This window comes from Equus asinus, chromosome 1 (assembly GCF_041296235.1).
Source record: "Equus asinus isolate D_3611 breed Donkey chromosome 1, EquAss-T2T_v2, whole genome shotgun sequence".
In the NCBI taxonomy this organism is placed as follows: Eukaryota; Metazoa; Chordata; class Mammalia; order Perissodactyla; family Equidae; genus Equus; species Equus asinus.
The window spans coordinates 189,708,178-189,729,665 of NC_091790.1; the positions used below are offsets into that span (position 1 = coordinate 189,708,178).

The 21,488-nt window shown below is 46.4% G+C and overlaps 1 protein-coding gene across 2 annotated transcripts in view; it reads right to left on the minus strand.

The window, feature by feature from the left end:
* Nucleotides 1–18,719, minus strand: part of SLC13A4 (solute carrier family 13 member 4) — a 43,213-nt gene extending 24,494 nt beyond the window's left edge. Inside the window, exons 1-3 of one of the 2 annotated variants that reach the window (XM_014839347.3) lie at nt 17,907–18,719; nt 13,146–13,274; nt 1,168–1,304 (exon numbers count right to left, since the gene is read on the minus strand). In XM_014839347.3, coding sequence (XP_014694833.1) covers nt 1,168–1,304; nt 13,146–13,274; nt 17,907–18,005 — 365 coding nt within the window. In that variant the 5' untranslated portion in view covers nt 18,006–18,719. The remainder of the gene's footprint in view (nt 1–1,167; nt 1,305–13,145; nt 13,275–17,906) is intronic. The other variant, XM_014839348.3, reaches the window with a different exon arrangement.
* Nucleotides 18,720–21,488: the final 2,769 nt, after the last annotated feature.

Consider the following 21,488-nt stretch of genomic DNA (forward strand, 5'->3'; position numbering starts at 1 on the left):
GTTTATTATTTTAGGTGGAATCATGGACTTTGCACAGTTTGAGGACAGCACACTCATCATGTGGATTGCGTCCGGGTAGGCCAGAGTCCTGATGGTATTTTTGTTTGGGCTGACCATGACATGAGTTTGTCTGCCCCTGACGCGCAGGGCAAAGACAGCACCACTGGGTGGAAGCTCGCTGGGGGATGATGTAAACAGAGATGAGTGGAAACTCAAGGGGATAAAAGTTCTTGAAGATAGTACACCGAGGTTTTAAAGAGCCACAGAGTCCCAACGCGATGTGAGGAAATGCCATTGTGTGCCCAGGAGGTTGAGTGTGGCGTACAAGATTACTACTGAGTGAGGGGGTGAATTACAATAAGCTCTAGTTAAGTGGGAGATGGGAACATCCTTTTAAGCATAACCTGTATTCATCTAAATGACTGATGTTGAAAACTAATACCATATTATTTATTTACACTATATGGGACTCCCGAAGGAGTCAGGGCAGCTTACATAAAATGTTGCAAGAAAGTTGTAAACTAGAAGGAGGTGAGATAGATATTCCAAACGGAAGATAAGAGTGGGCTATCCAACCAAGCAGAGGTGAAGTTAACACACAACTGTCATCTTGACTTTCCCACCCACCCTCCAAGGCTGGGAATCCCTCCGCTGGCCTTCAGCAGAGAGAAAAGAGGAAGCAGCGGAGGCCACGCGGTACATTGCAGACTCTGGGTCAAATGCAATGTGTCTAACAGGTCTATGGTCTGAATCAATGACAACAAAAACTCAGGGAGGATGGGAGAGAACCTCCACATCTCCTTAAATGACAAAGGAGAAGACACCACTTCCGTGTCCAACTTGCTCCCTGATACACCGGAAAAAGGTTGGGAAACAATTTACGTTGGTCCATCTTGTTTTACCGAATGAGACCCTAGTATTTTGTAACCTGCTGCCCTTGCAGTCTGGGTTGCTCAGGTAAGTTATTTAGATTGTGACAGTCTAATCTGTCACCAGCCCTCTCACTGGAGGAGGAGGCCAGAGCCTGTGGCACTGGTGTCATCCCATCCCCACTGGTAGAAAAACAGCCTGAAGTAGACGTCCCCCTGTGGCCCAGGACCACTGTCCAGGTGGCCCACTGGGAGCTGTGGGGACGCACTACGGCCAGGCACTCCGAATGCAACTTACATGCCCGGCTTGGCTCCGGCCATGATGACCATGCGCAGAGCGATGCGCTTGTGCAGGTTCCACTTCTCCACGGCAGCCGCCACACAGATGACGCCCACCAGCAGCAGCGTGGTGTTCTTGAAGTACTCGGCCGCCACCTGTGGGAGGCCAGCGCAAGTTACCCCCTACCCAACCCAGGGCCCAGTCCTGGCCGGGAGCATAGGCTGTGCCCAACACAACTCATTCTCAACCGGATGCTGGCAGACAAGCAGCCGGGAGATGAGGGCTATTAAAATAGCCAACTGGTTTATATATATATATATATATATATATATATATATATATATATATTAAAATGTTAAAAAATTTTTATATACACATCCATCCATCCTACCTTGGACAGGCACTGTGCTAAGCACTTCACAGAAATTATTTCATTTAATCCTGCCAGTAACCCGAGAGGGTAGATATCTTCTTCTCCACTTTTTAAAAGAAATATAAAAACACTCTGTAATTATGATATGAAAATGATTTCAAAGAATAAACATAGTTATAATTTTATCTTAATCCTAAAAAATTATTAAAATAACCTTGGATTTGTCTCCAGATCTCATTATTCTCTTTTTAGCTTTTGGGAAAATTATGTTCATTTGTTATTAGAAAGTTAATACATGTTCATTATGGAGAACTTCAAAATATAGACAAATTTAAAGATGAAATTACCCTTAATCTTCCTACTGTTAATACTTTGGTATATTTTCTTTAATAATTTTTTAATATCTATGTAGATACATAATTGGATTTATACAATATGTACAGTTTTATATCCTGCTTTTTAAAATTTTACATCATACACTGATCATTTTCTTAGGAGACTTAAATTTGTTGGAAAAAGCCATGTTAATGGCAGCATAACGTATCAAAGAATTTATTTGGCCATTTTCCTTTTGTTGAATATTTAGGTTGATTCCTTTCTCCCCCCTACTACAAATGGAGCAAAGAATAATTTTCTGCTTAATTGTTAACCTTATATAAATGTGATTATTTCCTTAGGATAAAGTTCTTGAAGGTGTCTTTATAACTTGCCTTAAACCTTAGAAAAAATTTTAAATTTAAAGGACTCCAAATAATTCCAAAGTTCCAAAGCGTTCCAAAATGATAATAGTACAAGGAACACCCATACGCCCTCTTTATCTATATATATATTTTTTTCTGACAAACATTTGAAGGTAAGTTACATACATTTTGGCCCTTTACCCCTAAATACTTCAGTGTATATTTCCTAAGAATAGGGTTTTCTCTTACACAACCACAGCACCAGTCATCAATTTCTTCCTGCTTTTGAATGATGAGGAAATTGAGCCATAGGCCTGTTAAAAAGACGTTTCGTGTGTTTGGGGTCCGCGGACCCGCTTTTCACTGATTCCCTCACTTGGAATGCTCTCTTCTCATTTCTGCTTGTACAGACCCAGCAGACCTCAAAGCCCTGTTCAGGCCTGGTGCCCTCCAGAAAACCTTCCTTTGTGACTCTAGCCTCTGACTCCAGAACATTCCCTGTGGGCACCATTAATTCCACACCTCACAGAGCACTAGGCAATGCTTGAATTGTTGCTTCCTGATTGTATTGTTTATTTTTCATGTGTACCTCTCTGTCTCTCAACTAAATTTTAGGCTGCAAAAGACCTTTCAAGATCTCTAAACACTGAGTAGAGTGATATGCAAAAGAAGATGCTCAATAAATATTTGTCACATACACGAGAATTGTCCCCCAAAATGCAACCATGACAGAAGTTGAGAGCAAAAGATATAGAAAAGTTTAACCTCTGATTTAGAAACCCTCTTAAATGAGAAAACAAGAACATTTTTAACTGCAGAAAAAATAAGAATTGAACAGGGAAGGAAACATATAGTGAAATATGTAGCATTTGAAATAAACAATATTTACATAATCATACTGTTAAACTTTGATTATGGAATTAACAAAAATGGTGACATTCGTATATTGCGAGGATGGAGGGAGGGGAACTGGGACATGTACCAGAACAAAAGCCTCATCTGGTGTAATTGGAAGTCAACTGAGAATGTCTAAAAGTGCTAACTTGAGAATTAATATAAGAATATCAGGTAGGGATGTGGAGTTTAATACCAGCAGAAGCAGTTAACAAAGTTAAGAGTTGCTGACTCTAGGAGTGAGAGGTGGGACCCCGTGAGTGGTGCAGGGGGGAGGGGTGGGAAAGGAGACTGCTGGTTTTTCATTATCAGCTTTTCAGTATTATTTGATTTTTAAACTCTGCACATAACGCTTTGCTAACGTAAAAGCCAAAATAAAGGCAACCTGCTCCATTTCCGCCTTCTCTCTTCCGCCCCAGGGAGATGTCGTTGTGTCCAGTTGACAAGGTTTGTGTAGCAGTGGAAGGATCATCTCTCTCTGACCATTTCCTGAAGGAAGCACCCTCTGCTTGTGGTTAATCTAGTTTTGTTCCCAACCCCAGTCCTCACTGTCAGTGTCACTAATGCTCCCGGAGGGCAGAGAAGGCCCCCTGCTCTTCTGGGCTTGTGGCTCTGGGGCAGAGTTCCCTCTGGGAGAGGCAGGAAGGCTGGGGGCCCTGACCGTGGGAGGAGATGCTGCCCCCTAGCGGGAGGTGGGAGAGCCGCTGGGATGCCTGAGGGCTACGGCTGAGCTGGGGCCTAGGACGTTTCTGGCTGCACCCTTACCTTCCCAGGCTTGTAGGAGGCAGCTCTGTAGCCGAAGCGGTGTTTTGATTTCCTCTGTCTACCAAGGAAGAAAACCCACAGAAGACATGGGACACGGTAGTCCTGGGTAACGGTCCCTCCCCTGGCCCCATGACTTGCAGCCCTCTGCAAAGCTTTTAGAGGCAGTGCTTAGCACGGTTACTTCCCCAGGGGACTGACCGACGACATTTTAGTTTTTGGCTCTTTGGTACGTGTCATAGGAGAATACTAGTTTGTGATGGCCTTTTAGGAGGCTCAGAGCCTACACGAGAGATGGGGCTACTTTCTCTGGGTTCCTTTCAAAGGGAAGGAGTGAGGAGCCAACATATAAAGAGTGCCCTAGACATGCCAGGAATTCTGCATTTTGCATTCGCTATCTCCCTTGAGACCCACAATAGTCCTAGGAGGCAGGTACTGTTAATATCTCACTTCGCAGGTGAGGAAATAGACTCAGAGAGGTTACAGAAGGTTTCCAAGGTCACAGTGTGAGGGATGGAGTCAGGATATCAATCCAGGTCCATCTGAATCCAAAGCTACTAGACAACATGCCACTCAGGATGGGCTAATTGGAAACCAGGCATCGCATTCAACTCTAGGGGAATTTTCTTGGTCTCCCAGACAGCATGGGCCAGCACACATTCCTCACCTTCATTCATAATCACAGTCCTGACACTGGCCCTAAATACCTGGGCCTGGGATGCTGTAAGCCCTAGGCCCAGCTTTAGCGGGATCTTGGCCCTGTGCTGTTGTCTTATTTGGTGTTTGGTGGGCTCAGGTCTATTCACGTGCCCTCCCGGCCCCCTTGTAAGTGATGCCATGTGCTTGGGCAATGCAGCCTGGGTGTAGTTTGTGATAATGAGGGAGCACAGTCAAATGGGAAAGAGTGTGGACTCTGGAGTCAGCCAGGACTCAGCTGTGTGACCCTGGGCAAGTTATTCAACCTCTCTGGGCTTCACTTTTCTCATCTAAAAAAAAAAAAATGAGGGGGAGGGGCTGGCCCCGTGGCCGAGTGGTTAAGTTCGCGCACTCCGCTGCAGGCAGCCCAGTGTTTCATTGGTTTGAATCCTGGGCGTGGACATGGCACTGCTCATCAAACCACGCTGAGGCAGCATCCCACATTTCACAACTAGAAAGACCCACAACGAAGAATATACAACTATGTACTGGGGGGCTTTGGGGAGAAAAAGGAAAAAAAATAAAGAATAAAATCTTTAAAAAAAAAAAATGAGGGGGCTGGCCCCGTGGCCGAGTGGTTAAGTTTGTGCGCTCCGCTGCGGTGGCCCAGGGTTCATATCCTGGGCGCGGACATGGCACCGCTCGTCAGGCCACGTTGAGGCGGTGTCCCATATGCCACAACTAGAAGGACCTGCAACTAAGATATACAACTATGTACCAGGGGGGATTGGGGGAGATAAAGCAGAAAAAAAAAAAAAAAAAAAAAAGATTGGCCACAGTTGTTAGCTCAGGTGCGAAACTTTAAAAAAAAAAGATAAAAAAAAATTAAAAAAAAGGAGGATTATGTGAGTCCCTGCCTTTTGTAAAGCTGTTGTGAAGCTTAAATGACACATACAAAGCAGCTGGCATGGCCTGCCACGTTGACAGCCAGGATTCCTGGTGGCTCTTCCTGTTACCAAGTGGTCCACACAAAGGCTGAACTGGTCTGAGGCCATAGCATGCAGAGAGGGCCCAGGCACAAGGCTGCCTTTTTCCCTTTAAAAATAAAATCCCATCCACTGGGGGTGTTTGTTAGTTTTCTAGCCCATTGATTTTTCTTTTACAATAAAACCTTGGTTATTCAGAACCCCTCTGGGAACACCAGAGTTCCAGCGTTCCGGAGGATTATTTTAATCGTTTTCTGAAACGTGTTGCATACTCAGGCTTGCTGTGAGGGTCCCTTTCCTCGCTGTCTCATTTCCGAGACTAATATTCTGTGAGTTGGAAAACTAGATAACGAAGCTTGTTAGCGCGTGGATTTTGTGACATATGCATTTTTTACGGCCTTTCTGTTTTTCCGCTCTGTGGTTTCCTGAGCTTGGAGAGCAGAGGTGTTTCTGGACTGTGGTTTGAAGAGATGGGCTCGAGGAGGCTGCTGTGAAAAGGTGGAGCAGAGAATGGCAACAGTTTGGGCTCTGAGTTCTGGCTACCTGGGTTAAATGGCTGCCTCGCAGATGAGCTGTGTGCTCTGGGACAAACCACTGAGCCCCTGTGGCCCATCCCTCCAGCCTTTTCAGTGGCAACAGTAATGATACGGAGCTCATGTAACCCATCCTGACATGGGCCTTAAATAGGATAACGCAGGCCAGCTCTCAGAGCAGTGCCTGGCATGTGGGACGTGCTCAGTGAATGTCCATTATTATCTTTAGAGAAGTAGAGAAGATAACAAGCTGCAAGATGAGATTGAGCCCGGAATCGAGTATGCCAGCACGACCAAATGAGGGGATAAGAGAAAGAAATGAATTAAGAGGGAACAAGGTGGACCCAAAAAAAGATTCCTCCACATTTTCTTAAGTGAAGGGTGGGTGCATTGGAAGAGCTTTCGGAGCCAGCCTGGGCAGAGATACAAGGACAGAAGTGCTGGCGAATATGGTCTATTTACGGACTAGTTCATTGTTAGTGAATTGCAGGTGACATCTGTTAGTAGTGAGCTTTTAAAAACATTACTTTCCTTGGACATAGAATTACTTCTTGCTTTCTAGGTATGTTAGGTTTATAATTTTTAAAAAAGGTTTTTATAAAGGGGAGGGGGGAGTTGCGGTTCTCTTCCTAGAAGTCTGAGGAGAATGGAGATCTGGATGTCGATCTCAGACCAGTGCTTCTCTCACTAAGAATGTGACTTGTCCTTGCTGGGTCCACGGAGGAAGACAGAGGCGGACCAACTGATTGTTCCTGCCTCTGGGCACCTGGATCGGCGCTTGCACACTCAGAATCATCTAAAATCCTCACATCTCCCGAAGGAGGTAGGTATTTCCATTATTCTCATTTTTCAGATGAGTAAATGGCGGTTTAGAGAGGTTACACAACTTGCTCAAGACTAGTTAGTGACAAAACTGGATTCAAACTCAGTTCTACCCTGCTGCCAACTTGGATGCTGACCCTTTCTACATTGCCACTCTACTTGCTCACGGTAGTGGCAGCCAAGAGACCAGAAGCATGTATGGATCCAACTGTGTCCACTCTCCTGATGTGGGCATGTGGCAGCATAGGGGTGTCCCAGCAGAAATGCAGCTCATCAGCATCCAAACTGTCTCTGCAAGTCAGCTGTTGGTGGGACTCTTCAAATGGCGGGAATTTTTGGTTCACCTGAACAATTTTGCTGTGAAATCCTCTAGATACGAGGCTGGCTCTCTCTTAGCGCTGAACTAAGGCCCTTGTCAGAGCTGAAGCCCCACACTGCAAGATTCCAGCTAGTGCCCCAGAAATGCAGCCAAATCCAGTGTGGCTGGCTCCCGGCCTTTGGCTGGGGGCAGGAATGTTGTTTCTGTGGGGGACATCTGTGTGGGTTCAGACACTTGCCTAATTGCCTGATTTGCATACCCGGAGGACAGAGGTTGACAAACCATCTTCACTGTCTCTGAAACTTCAGGGGCCACTGTGGGAAGCGGTTGGCCATGAGGTATCAGGAAGGGCCTAGGCAGCCAGGGCTCTGGGCCCCTATTCTCAATTTGAGTAGGACTTCTTCTTCCATCTGTTTTATGTATTCACTCTCCTAAGATTTGGTTTAAAGAAAAGGTTTTATTGCTTAAAAAAAATTCTTTGCAAACTCTACCCTAGAGAAATCTAAAGCAGAGAGACCCTGTGGGTGCTGACCTGGCCCAGAAGTTGGTGCAGCTCCTGCATGCTGGGGATGCTGACTTGCTGACTCAGAAAGCACCCCCTGTTTCCTCTTTGGAACTCTATGAACTGCCCCAGCGGAAGAACCTAAGGCAGGGGGCTGGGCTCCGAGCCCAGAGGCAAAGGGGCTGGCTCATACACAGGGAGTAGCTCTTCCCACAGAAACGTTAGTTTGGCCTCAAAAGGCTGCAACATCTGACGGTTCCTGGTTCCAGGCCTCACTCAAGGCCTGGGTGTGGAGCTCGGTTCTGGGCTGTGTCTGGATGGCTGTGGGTAATCTGGGTTCAGGCAAGTGGCCGGGCTGGATGCTCAACCTACATCCCCACAGGCCTCTATGCAGGGAGTCAGCCTCATGGTGAGTAGAGGCCAGAAAGGCAGAGCAGAGAGTGGCGTATGAAATGCCCCTAGGTTAACAGACAGAGAAAGTCAGAGTCTAGGCACTCGTCTCCTGAGCCAGCAGGTCAGAAAGATCAGGAACAAACAGGGAAGCAGATGCATGACATCCGACTCAAGCGTCACTCGGCTGCAAAGGCTGTTTTGCTAACCCAGCTGGAGCTGCTCACTGCCTCTCTTGCTCTGGCAGGAGCCAGTATCTGAACGAGACTTGCTGGGGCCTGCAGTGCAGGGCCACTAGACAGGGGAGGGTGAGAATGTGTGTGCGTGTGTTGGGGAGGGGTAGAGAGAGGTAATCACTACCAGAAGTTGTTCCTGACCCTGGCATCCTGGAGACTATTCTCAAGCCCCTTCATTTAAACCATGCTGTGTACTCCCCAGAAAGCCCCTTGCCCCCACCTCTACACTGCTCTCCCATAAGCAGTAAGTCTTGGCTAGCCTGATTGACACAGGTACTGTTCCAGGCTATGCAACACATTAGAAGGCTTGGAGGGCTTTAGAAGCAGACAGAATGACAGTAGTGAGAATCACAATGGAGGCAAAACAAAACTAAAATACAGGCCCGGGCTCTGTATACCAGCAGAGGGAGGTGGTGGATGCTCACAAGATCAGAGAATCCTAAAGTGAAAAGGACCTTAGAGGCCAACCCCTTCCCAAGATATGACGTCTATCCCTAACATCCCTGACAAGGCCATCCAGCTTCACTTCCAGGGATGGGGACCCCAGGACCGTGTGTGGTGCCCACTTCAGAGTCTGCCCTCACACAGAGCGCTTTGCCGCTTTGGTTCTTGTCTGACCCTTTGAGCCTGGTGTGTTGAGCTGTGGAAGCCAGAAGTCACACCTCTCTTGAATCTCCTCTTCATTTCTCATGTGACTCATGTTCTAGAGTTTTGACGTCTTGGCTGCCCACCTCTGAATGAGCTCCTTATCCAGAATTTGATGCTCTGGACACAACTGTTTGTTAATTCAGCAGATTTCAGTAGAGATTCGCAACCGGTTCAGAGCACAGGTTCTGGGATGATACTATCCCAGGTTCAAGTCCTGGCTCCACTACTTACTAGCTTGTAATCTTGAGTAAGTTACTTAACCTTTCTGAACTTCAGTTTCCTGCTCTGTAAAGTGAAGATAAAAATAATAACAACTCTATAGAGGATTAAATGATATAGTGCGTGTAAAGGACCGCCCATAGTGCCTGGCATATGGTAAATGCTCAAAATTTTGGCAGCCATATTGGACTAATGACATACTGAGTCTGTACTCAACTAAAAGCCAAGGGTCTTTGCAAACAAACTGCTAACATTTATCCTTATTAAACATCATTTTGTCAGTTTCAGTTCATTATCTCATCCTGTCCACATTGATTCATTCTGTCACTATACATTGGCTAGCCCATCCATCTTTGAGTCATCTGTAAACCCAACAACACGCCTTTTATATTTTTATTTGAGCTCTCTCTCCAGTCTGATGCCAATATGTTACTCAAAATTCTTTAGGGTCAGCTGTTCAACCAGCACTCAAGTTACTCAACTGTGCTGTCCTCCAGTCCACTTTGGCTTCTCTGATTGAGAAGTTTTTTTCCCCCAGAAATTTTGAAGGCTCCAGAGAATAAGTTAATTTATATTCAATCACTTCTGTTTAAAAGGCCAGGAAATTATAAAGCCTTTTAGAAAGACCTCCATCAAAAGGTGGTCAACATAGTTTGGGCAGTTGACAGGGTAAATTTCATTGATCTGGAACAGTCCCTCATGGGCAATTGTGTAAGTCTTCCACAATGCCAGAAGATGAGACATTACTGCAAAGGTCTTCTGTGTTTCTCCATTTGGTTTATCCTTTCTCTCTGCTAGAATAGGAACTTCCCAAGGTCGGGAGTCATTTACTGCACTTCATGTCTCTCTTCAGCACCTGCGTGCCACAGAGCAAAGGCAGTCTAAGCTTTGCACACAGACAACTCTCAATGCTTGCTGACCAGCACGTCACCATGAAAACCAACCATTTTTATGCACACATCTAGCCGACAGCGGGAAACTCAGAAGGGTCCGCTGTGGGAATCAAAAGGACAGAAGTTATGTGTTTCATCTTTGTCTCCCTCCGGGTACCTGTAACACCCCATATTGCACACGGTAGGAAGAGAACTCAGAAAAATTATTCTGAATGTTGAGTAAATAACATAAGGGACAAAAGCCTCAGTCCCTGAGTCACACTGATCCTGTTCACATGCCTCCCTTCATGTGGAGAGTACATTATTGATACAGCGTCAGGAAACACTGTAATCAAGAAATGTTAACTGAGGGCCAGTGCCTGCATACAGGCCATAAGACATCGTAAGTCCCAGGGGGCGTGAATCTTGGTGGAGAGGAGATGTCTGCAGGAAGTTTATATCTGGTGTGTCTCATGGACCATTTAAAGGATAAAGACATCAAATAGGCTCTGAAGGAGGGGAACAACGCTTTTAGCCAAGGTCTTTGGAAAGGCTCCACAAAGAGGGCAACTGGGTAGCATTTTAAAGTCGAAAGAATCGGAGACACCTTTCCTGTGGAAGACTGGCCTGAGTCACAGCAAGGGGCTGGGCGCAAGGGGGGTTTCAGGAGCGACAAGTAGATGATATTTCCGGAAAAGGGGGCTCTTGCAGACGCCCAGCCCAGCTTTCCCAGTGAGCCACGGCACACGCTGGCGTAGGAGTGCGGCCAGTGGTTGCGGAATAGGTGTTCTCTCTGTCTGCAAAGGTAACTGGCTCCCAAGGGGCTCCAACCCACGTCCTCTACCTTACTGGCATTTTCCTCGAATCTGAGTTTATAAGGCCAGCTAAACAAACTATATTTGGCCTAAGCTGCTCGCTGTAGCCAAACTGCTAAATATCATCACCAGCCAAAGCCACTTTATGAGATGGATGGGTAGGACTTTTCATCTAAAATGATAAACTTTGCCCTCTCGCTCTTCCTAATGCTTCCCATCTCCAGCCTCAGCAATAACACCACGCAATCTCTCACTGGACAGTCTTCCTTTTCTCCTCACAGTCAAGATACCCTTGAAAACTACTGTCTCCTAGATTCCTTACAGGTTTGGCCTTCCTGTTTGTGTGAAGGGGCGGGCCCTTGGATCAACTGTTGCTTAGTAACCTCTCTACTGTGCGGAAGGGCCTGATTGCCTCCCGTGGAAGGCAGGCAGCCCTTGGAGAAACAGAGACATCATCTACTTTAAGGCTGAGGCCTGCTGTTGGCTTTGGGGCTGCCTGTAGTGAAACACAAAAATCTAAGTCTCTCACTTAATAGTTAGCTCACTTAAAAATGTTACTTAAGATTCAATTCTTTCTATAACTTCATTTCTTTCCTCTGACCTCTACTTTCACCCCCTGACTCCTTGGCTTTTGGTTTTACAATTTTAAGGAGAAACCTACAGAACAAGTTCATACACTTCCCTTAAGAAAAGTCATATTTAAGGTTGATTGTTCTTTTAGGTATGCAAACAGACCCAAACTACGTATTTTTTCCACAAAGGAAGGAGGAAAATTGGAGCAACTGCTGGGTAATTCTGGTCACAGGCTGGCTTTTATGGGCCCCCAGCATATCCATCTCCAGGAATAAAAGCACTGCTGAGGGTTTTGGGGGTCCTACCCTTTTTGGAATGCCGGAGGCCGCTATAGCTACTCAATGCCACCGAAAAAAACCCCTAAAACAAAAAAATAAAACCCAAAACAAAACACCAAAAATCAACCAAACAAAAAAAAACAGCCAGTTGAGTCCATGCAGTAGGAAGACAACCTTTTCATCAGCAGTCAAGTTCAACAATTAGGAGATCGCCTAATTCTACCTTTGGACTTTCAAAAAAGTTCTGTTATCTGTGGTTAAGGCATCCCGTAGGCCCAGCTTCATTATTCCTTCCTTGTAGCACACAGGAAAAGAGATCCATAGTTCTTAGGAATAACTCATTGTGCACCGACATAATACTTCATGGAGTGTTTTCCTTCTGGTATCGTGAGCAAGAGTATAGACTTTGAAATCTAATAGGAGTTGGAATCTAGTTCTGCTACTTCCTACTTTGTGATCTTGGGTGAGTTTTTTTAACTCCCTGAGCCGCTTTCCTCGTCTGTAGACTGGAAATATTAACACTCACCTTGTAGAGATCTTGGGAACATTCCATAACGAATACAGCCCTTCCGGGATAGTGCCCGATTCTTAGTGGGCATTCAAACATTAGTGCCCTTTCTTCCTTCTTCTGTCCCAAACCTCTACCATTCCATCTTCATCAGAAACTAGCCAGAGACCAGGTGCCAGAACAAGACAGTCCAAACGGAACCAGATGTTCATGAATGAGGACCATCCTTTATCTTGCTCCTGGGTTCTGGCTGTGTCGTTCTTTTTTCTATTTGTGATATGCTTAAGTGTTTGCCTGGAAATTTGGCCCCAACCTGGGCTTCATATTGACAATTTCTGTCTGAGCTTTTAAGAATGCCACAGAGAGAGAGTGAACAGAGAGGGCAGAGTCTAGATAGACAGCAGTCACAGAAAGGAAGTGCAGTAATCTTGAGCTGGGGAAGGAACAGAACTGTCTTCTTAGGGGAAGTGGATGAAGACACTGTCAGGACTCAGGGAAACATGGTAAGTCTCTCTGCCAACAAATATTTATTGAGCACCTACTCTACATGGGCTCAGCTTTGTAATCAGATTTCAAAGACCCGGGAGGCCTGGTTCCTGCCTTTGAGTGCTTGTAGGCTAAATGGACATACACAAGACTGAGAAAGATCGACAGCAGCCTGGTTGTATATCATACAGTTCCTAGAGAGTTTCAGACTGAAGGAGCAACTGGATATGATTAAGCAAGTAAGGCTGCCTGAAAGAGGCAGTTTGAGGGAGAGAGGGTCATGGGTTGAAGGAGAGGAACTCAGGGTCTGGAACAGCAGGTACAAAGGCTTAGTGCTAAGGGGCCATTTCAGAGAGCAAAAAAGCCCCCTCCTCAAGTGCTTTGTGAATCTCCCATCACCTCGAGCCCTCTTTCATTGGCCCGGCAGGAACCCCAGCAGGTGGCTGGGCCACAAGTGGTCTAACCTCGCTGGATCGGAGGACTCCGAAGAACGGGTAGAGGAAGGCAGGCACCAGGGCTGCAGCTCCGAGAGGCACGGCCTCGGACACCCAGTACACAGCAGTCACGATCAGCACGTAAGCACAGGCAGCCTCCTGGAAGGGGAGGAAAGTGGGCAGTTAGTCAAAGGGACAGCCACTGCCACTGAGCATCCAGACGAGATCCAGGGCGGAGGCAGTAGGCACCCGGACTCAAACATGGGCACCGGGACACAGCCCTGGGAGGTGCAAAGCTGGCCTTGGCAGGGCAGTGTGGTGGATCCATGGCGGGGCCCATACTTTGGTGTGTGAAGTAATGGCTGATTCTTGGGTGGGCCGATGCCTGGCATGATGTTTGCATTGGCCTGCAGCACAGAGGCCACGGGACTGTGATGATATCACAGCTCTGCTGGTTCCAGAAACTGTATAGGGTGGGGACTGAAATTAACTGCAGTGTCCAGGTCCAAGGTCATATACCATAAAGGTGGAGTTCACAGCTTTAACTTGGACTGGGGCAGAATATTTTGGTGTCAAGTTGATTGGACACTAGAGGTTCTTGGCAGAGTTAAAGGTAAGGATTAATTTATCTAACCAGTTCACATGTGCGCTCTGAGATTGGCCCATTTTGGGCTAGATAATTCTTCGCTGTGGGGGCTGTCCTGTGCATTGTAAGATGTTTAGCAGCATCCCTGGCCTCTATCCACTAGATGTCAGTAGCACCTCCCCAATTGTGATGACCGAAAATGTCTCCAGACATTGCCAAATGTCCCTCAGAGGGAAAATTGTCCCGGGTTGAGAAGCAGTGTCCTGACTACTGTCTGGTTCTCATTGCCCTGGGACGTCATTCCACCTGCCTGATGCTCATGCAGACATCTTTCCGACAAAGGGAAGAAAGAGTGCTGTCTACCTGGAAGGGAAGGCCTGAAGAATTCCCAGCGTTTTCTGCAGCCCGTTCACTTTGCTGGTTGCACAACTTCGGAGCACACAGAACTAATAAGTACAACATCCTTATAAAAATCAGTCCTCTTTAACCTTGGCCGCCAGTAATGCTGGTTGCCCTGTAGGGTGCTGATTAATGGTGTTGAGAAAGGTCACTGGCTGACTCTTGGGAGAGCTCATTGTCCAAGGGACTTAACAATGGGCTGAGGGGCCACAGCATAGAAGATCCAAGTTGGCTGTGGGTTCTTCAGTTTAGACATAGTTCTAAACCATCTGGGCTCAGGTCTGACCTACCCTGACACTCTGGCTGATGATCAAGGAACCTGACAAATCTTGTTCTGTTTATCTCTCCCTTGGATTCAGAACAAGTGTCCTCAAACTTCTACATAAAAGTTACAAAAGGTCACCATGATCAGTGAGGGGCATCAGGGGTGATTAACTTAGCTTGGCTGACGGGACCTTGCTCCCTCCTGATACACAGGGATTATGGCGTTGGGGTTTGAGAAATGGGAACTGGGCCCAACAATTGTTGACTGTAGCTCCCACTGAGCTTTCCTCTGTAGCCAAAAGATCAGAGAGAAGTTAAAACTTTTGGAAGTGCTGATAAGACAACAGAATCAGTAGTGGAAAAAAAAAAGGCTCCCTTTTGAAAAGAATGAAATTTAAAGAAGAACGCCCTTTGTTGCCGAAATAAAACTACCCAAAGGAGTTCAAAGCCCTTTAGCCCACCTGAGCCCAGTAATTCCCATCTCTTTCCCGGGACAGAGACAGAATGGCGGGTCTTAACTGCAGCTGAAGATAAAGGGGACAGGATGTCTGTCCCTCACTGAGAAGCCCTTATTCCTTCCTGAGGACCATCAGTCTTTCTTGTCCTGGTCATCACAGGGCCACAAGTTAAGGAAGGGAAGAAGGGGAGACAGGGAGAGAGAGAGGATGAGAGAGAGAGAGAGAACTTTCCTTCTACCAGGCACCATTTTAGTTTGAATTAAGAGAATTCAGGTAAGCCATGATAAACGTTTTGATTCTAACTGCTATTAGGAATTAGCAAAGGCTACTGGAGGAAGTCACCAAGGTACCTTTATCCAGAAGTCTTAAGAACAGGATAAACTACCATCATTTTTATCTGACCTTTCCTTAGAGCAGAGTGGTCAAGAGACCACCTTCAGGCCTTTCCATATATTTCCCCCTCAGTTTATCCATGGAATTTACATAATCTTTCTTTTGCCCCTTCTCAACCTTCTCATAATTCAGTAGGTAAGCTTATATTCAGATAACCCAAAATACTCTGTGACGTTTGATTACAAGTGTCCTGTGTCCCTGTGTCTGACCAGTGTCTGGCAGGTAGCTCAATCAGTGTTGGTTGAATTGAACTGGGCTCCTCTGCTGGCTAACAGGTCTCTGTTATCTACCAGAGAGAATATTCTGGCGACTCCAGGCCCCTTATCACAGACATTGGTCAGCAGGTGTGTAGGCGTTGGTGAGTATTCAGGCATTGCCTTTAAGGAGTAGTGTTGTTAGTTCTTTTCCGCCCCCGTTTATAAATAAAGGAGAGAGTTCAAAAGTGGGATGTCCCCCTATTGGATGTTTCCTGACTGCTGCTAACTGATGTTTGCATCTGCTCCTTTTCCACGCGGTCCAACCACCCCAGTGGTATCCCATGTAAACCTGACCAGAGGGGGCTCGTGGTCTGTGTATTTGCTGCTGTGAAGGACTGGAATTTAGCTTGGGAGTTGGGTGTAACTTTATCCCACTGGAGACACTGAAGCAGGGCTTAGTGATGGACGCCCCCTCTCATAGCCTCTTCTTCTGTAGTATGGTAAACCAAGTCTGGGCCCCTGATTGTAGACAACTGGGTAGGAAAAAGGCGAAGGTTATTCTACCCATTCCTAAAATGTAGCTGTGGCCTGCCACTTGGAAGAACCATCAGAACTGTAGGCCGGGAGCTCCTGCTTGGATGACGTCTCTCAAATCCAGCCCAGAGCAAGCGAGTCCATTTAGGAAACTTAAGGAGGAAGTATCGGAATCTCAAAGTTTGATGCAATGGGGGAGGGATGGGTGAGAGACATTATACAGGTAGGTTTGTGCCTACTGTGGGCAGTGGTGACCTCAAGGTGCTTCTAAATCATTGTGGGGGAAGAAGAGCAGGCCTCTTGCTGACACTGTGACACACAGAGAAGCCATCTTAGTCCAAAGGTGAGAGACAGTCTGAAAAAAGGGGTTAGGTCAAAAAAGGGCATTACCTCTTGCTCTTAGTAAGTCCAGCTTTAAAAATTTCTTCCTCAATTATTTATAGACCTAAACAGAGCAGAGGCACACCTGCCTTCCCTTTCCTCTCTTCTTTCCCACAACATTCCTCTTCCCTCAACTGTAGAGATTATTTTGCCTCCTTCAATAATTTATCTTTTTCTTTTTGTGGATGCTTGTCACTAGTCATTGGTAATTAAGAAGCTCAAAGACAGGGTCCCAGAATGAAAAGTGGGGAACACTACACCCTAGAGGCATGGTCCCCAAAGACGGGGACTCAGGGGTCACCTGATACTGCTGTGGAGAGGAAGAGCAGGCTGGAGGCTGCCTGCTCACCACTTGGTTAGCATTCCCTTAAACCCATCTGATACTGAGGGAAAAAAAAAAAAACCATGTAAAGGAAAGAAAAAAAGAAATCAGCTCATTTGGACAAAGCAGAAAATTGACTGGTGTACGGGCCAGGAAAACTGTCAACAGCAATCACTGTCTGCTAATCCCGGCCCGGGTTTAATCAGCGTCTCCCTGGCACTTGGGGGTATTTATTCTGCTCGAGATTTAAGCCAGTTTGTTTTTAAGAAGCACCGTCCTAATCCCCTGTATTTCACTTTATAACTTAATCTTGGTTACCAAGTTGCTCAGGGAGCTGCGTGGAAGGCGCTCTTCCCCTCCCACAAACACGATTAAGCTCTCTTAGCTTATTTTTCCCCAGAGTCTCAAGGACAGTGCCAGCGGGGAAGGGGTAAAGCCACTGAGAGGGGGAGGAAGAGAGGAGGGGGACAGAGCAAGGAAGGGAAGGGAGGCAGAGAGAAGCAAGCTGAGCGCAGAGCCAAAGCTGGGGCTCCTCTGCTCCTCTGTTGTGTCTTTTTAGGCTGTCATTTGGTGTCTGTCCTTCAAGAGCACAGAGAAGAAAACACAGATGGTACAAATTACGGAAGGGCCATGTCCGTGAAACCGGGGCAAGACGCCAAGCGCTGCTTTCAAGTTCAGAGGGAACTTGAGAGATTAAGAGGTTCAAACCCTGGTTATCAGTCCCCCAAGACTGGCCCACAGACCCTGGTGAGGTGCAAAAGAGCCTCCGCGGGGGCCACACTCCACCCCACCCCACCCTGAGGTCCACAGTCCCCTCCTGCCTAATCCTTCTCCTCAGTGTCATCACGGGGAGGCCTTCCTGCATCCCTAGTTACCCTTACATCCACATGGTCACATGGGGACTCCTGACAAATCCTGGCTCACCAGCGTGTCCTTCTCCTTATCAGCACACCCTGCCAACCCTGGCCCACAGATTTGTGTAACACACATCAGCCGGTTCAGCTGCAGCCCTTTTTTAATCTCACTCCTGGCTGGGGGCCATGGGGTTGGGGGACGGGAATGGGACAGAAGGATGAAAATGGCAGTTTTTAGGCAGAAAGTATTTTAGCCTCCTCCAGAAAGACCCTTCCATTTCTTCAAACCAACAGGAAACCACGTTGAAGAATTGCAATAAGCACCCCGTTCTGTCCACCCACCTCCCCTCCTTGACCTTCCGCCTGACCCCCTGGCCCCAGGAGAGGACAGGCCAGTACTCACGCTGCTGGGGTAGAGCATGGGCAGAGGCAGCAGCACGAGCGGCACGAAGACGACGAGCAGCAGGTTCCTGGCCCGGAGAAGGCCCTTCAGCAAGCCCATCCTGGACCTGTGCGCTCTCCTCCTCCCCTTGGAGCCCGCCGCAGGCCCGATGCCTTTGCTCCTCGCGATGCTCGATGCTCAGTCCAGAAAGACTTTGTAAACCTCTCTCAGCTTCCAAAAGTCCTCTTTCGTCTTGGGGGCAGAAGAGGAGGGCAGTGACAGCCCGTTTGCACAAAAGGCTGGGCTCCTTGCCTCCTGTTTTAGGTGGGATTGGCCAGCATAGTCTTATGCCCAGCAACAAGGAAGCGGGAAAAGATGATAAATGGGGGCATAGTGCGTTCCCTCTCTGCTTGCTCAGTAACAGAGTAACTTCATTCTAGGGCTCAGCAAAAGCCCCCTTCATCGACAAAATTGCCCCTCTGCTGCTGCTGTTTGGCCTTGAAGAAGTCATTTAAAGGCTTAAAAAATTAAAAAGACCAAGAGCATATCGTGCCCTCCATCATTTCTCCTCTCTCTGATGCCCTGTTTCGGGCAGTACCAGGGTCACTTCCTACCTGTGCTCGCTGTACCCCTCTTCCCTTAAAAAAACCTAGTACTCCCCTTCCCTTAAAACAAGCCCCCCGAGTTTGTCAGGGAGGAGGCAGCCTTCAGATGGGGTTGGTCTTCTCTCCCAGGACCTGGCACCTTAACTCAGTTCAAATTTCTTTCCTTCTAATTGGTCTCCCACTTATAATTTGCTTTGAGCCTGGGCCTCCAAAGCAGAAAAAAAATCCCTAAGACATTCCTGGTTGTCACGGGACAAAATCTTGCTGGAGGCCCACTTTAACTTTCGTTCACCTATGGGAAGCCAGACAGAGGCAGTAGCCCCGCCCATTCCTTACAGCCAATCAGCACGTTGGAAAGAATGAGACGGTATCTCTTCCAAAGGCAGTTCAGGATTGGTCCCAGCAGGGGCCCGCTGATTCTGCAGACCTAGGCAACTTGCAAAGCTTATTTTTGTTTCTCAGACATCCTAGGGGCTGAAGTGATGACCATGGTTGTAAACATAATCTCATTTGCCCAAGCACTGCTTTATCCTTGCAGACCATGGGACCCGGAGCTTTCCCTGGGGGACCGCTTGCTGATGAAAGTCAGAGGAAGACGATGTGTCCGGTGGCAGGGAGAAAAGGAAATATTAATCCTGGAGAAATTTGCCCCAGAGTGCACACTGTTAAACCTTTCAGACCTCCCTGGTGGCAAAGATCATTTGCTTCAGCACCTGGGTGAACACAAAATGTCTAAACCAGCAGAGGGTGTTAGCCTGTGAGAAAGGCCACAGACCCTTGTGGCGAGAATGCCTCTCTGGAAAAGTCTAGCTGCCCGTATCATTTCAGAGGCCCTTCCAGCCCAGATGTGAGTGGACTTTCTGGCTGGAGTAGGTACCCAGATGCTCTTCTCTGAGGTTCTTTACCGAAAAAGAAGCAGAAGCTTCCTTTGGTGGGTAGGCAAGGAGGAGGTGGAAGAGCAGGGAATAAGTTGACAAGTTCAGGGACAGGGTCTATGTAGCCATTGGACTCTGGAATTTCTGCTGCTTACAGATGGGGAGAAGCTTTTCCCTTTTTTCAGAAAGTACATGTGGATTTGGAGCAAGGAAGAAAAGAAAAGGAAAAAAGAAAGGAAACTCTAAAAACTTTTAAAGTTGGTGGTCCTTGGCAGCACTGCCTTCATCTGAGAGAAGCTGAGCAGAGTTAAGGGTTACCCAAGTTCTCTTAAATTCACAGAACACAAGGAATGGCATTCCAAGATCTGCAGCAAAACCAGTTGAAATGATCCCCAGGCTAAAGGGAAAGTGACCAGAGAAGTGACTCCAGAAAACCAGTTCTTCCTGACTTCTAAGGCAGGTGCAACTGTGGACTACCTAGATCCCTTTTGAAATTATCTTGCCCTTGTAGGATGAGCTATGATGACTCATCTCTTTCAATGCATGTGGAAGACTGGCTACCGTATTTACTACATTCAGGCCTCATTTTTGTGATGATTTTGAAATGTAGAATGAACAATACCACATGTGTGATGTTTTGGTGGTGAATATTAAAGACTGGATAATAATAAACAGCTGTGGAAGTCAACATCCACTGTTAAACACACATACCACTTCAAATTCCTTGGTGAGATCATCTGAGATAACAAAGATTCCATTGAGCCTAGTAACTTGATCATGACGTTTTTATTACACCGTAAGTGAATATTTGTTAAATAAAATTAGGTAAGGTCAGTGACACGGTAAGACCAGTAGTTCTTCAGGACTCTATCCATTTTTCAGATGAAGAAGACATATTCCAGAGTACAATGCTTGAGAAATCTAAGACAAATTCCACTTATATGAGGTATGTAACGTAATCAAACTCTTAGAAACAGAAAGTAGAAGGGTAGTAGCTAGGGGCTGGAGAGAGAGGGAAAAAGGGAGATATTGTCCCATAGGTATCATTGTTGCAAGATGGAAAAGTTCTAGAGATCTGTTACACAACAGTGTGCATGTAGTTAACATTATCGTACTGTACACTTAAAAATGGTTCAGATGGTAAATTTCACGTTATCTGTTTTTGACCACAATAAAAAAAAAGTAAGACATTAACATAGATTAGGAAAGTAAGTGGAGCCATGTAAAGTCATTTAACAAGCATTTAATTCTGGTCCAGTTTACCTATGGAAATACCTTCCATATTTACCATATCACATGAGTGGGCTTACCACTTACGTGATTCTCTTTTAGTTAGATTCAAGGTGAGATGACAGAGTGAGGAAAGTTTCAGCACACAGATGTTTTTCAGTGTCTTTTGAGTGACACCAGAGATAGCCATGAGGATGCCAACCATATAGGAAACTTCCAGAACTTTTACATCCTAAAATTTCCCAGCAGTATAGAAATGGCAGAAATGGTTCCATAAGTCACAGGCAAGTTTCCACTACAAACATCACATCCCAGATTGTTCTGTCTATGAGTAAATATGATAAAATGTGACTTGGTTGTGATTGTGGTTTGTACAGTGTGGTCCTAATGAGGCAAAATGGGAGAATCCGTTTCTGTCCAGTCTACAACTTACTATTCGCTGGGCAAAGGGTTGGGTTTTTGCGTGGTGGTAGTGAGCATAATATTTGATTTTGCATGTAAGTGAAATCATTGTTATAAAACTTTTGTGGGTAAACAATTAATTTGTATTTGGACTAAAATAGTGTTTAAGTATGTGGTTACTGAAAATGAAATTTTCATTTGTCTTTGAAAAAGGTCATGCCTTTCTTGTTTCTATTTTTTTCGGTCATATATTCCCACATAAATATGATCCCTGATTTATGAATACAAAAGTGCCTTTCATTTTTTGTTGCAGGGTGAATGAACTACCATTGCTATCACTGGTCCTGGGAACCATCCTCCCATTTGCAGATCTCCTACCACTGGCAGCAGCCATCTATACCATAACATGGCAGGCAGGGACTATAAGGGTGGGTCTTTCCATCTGGTGATAAAAGAGAGCTCTCAGATCCATTCTGATGTGGATGGATCCG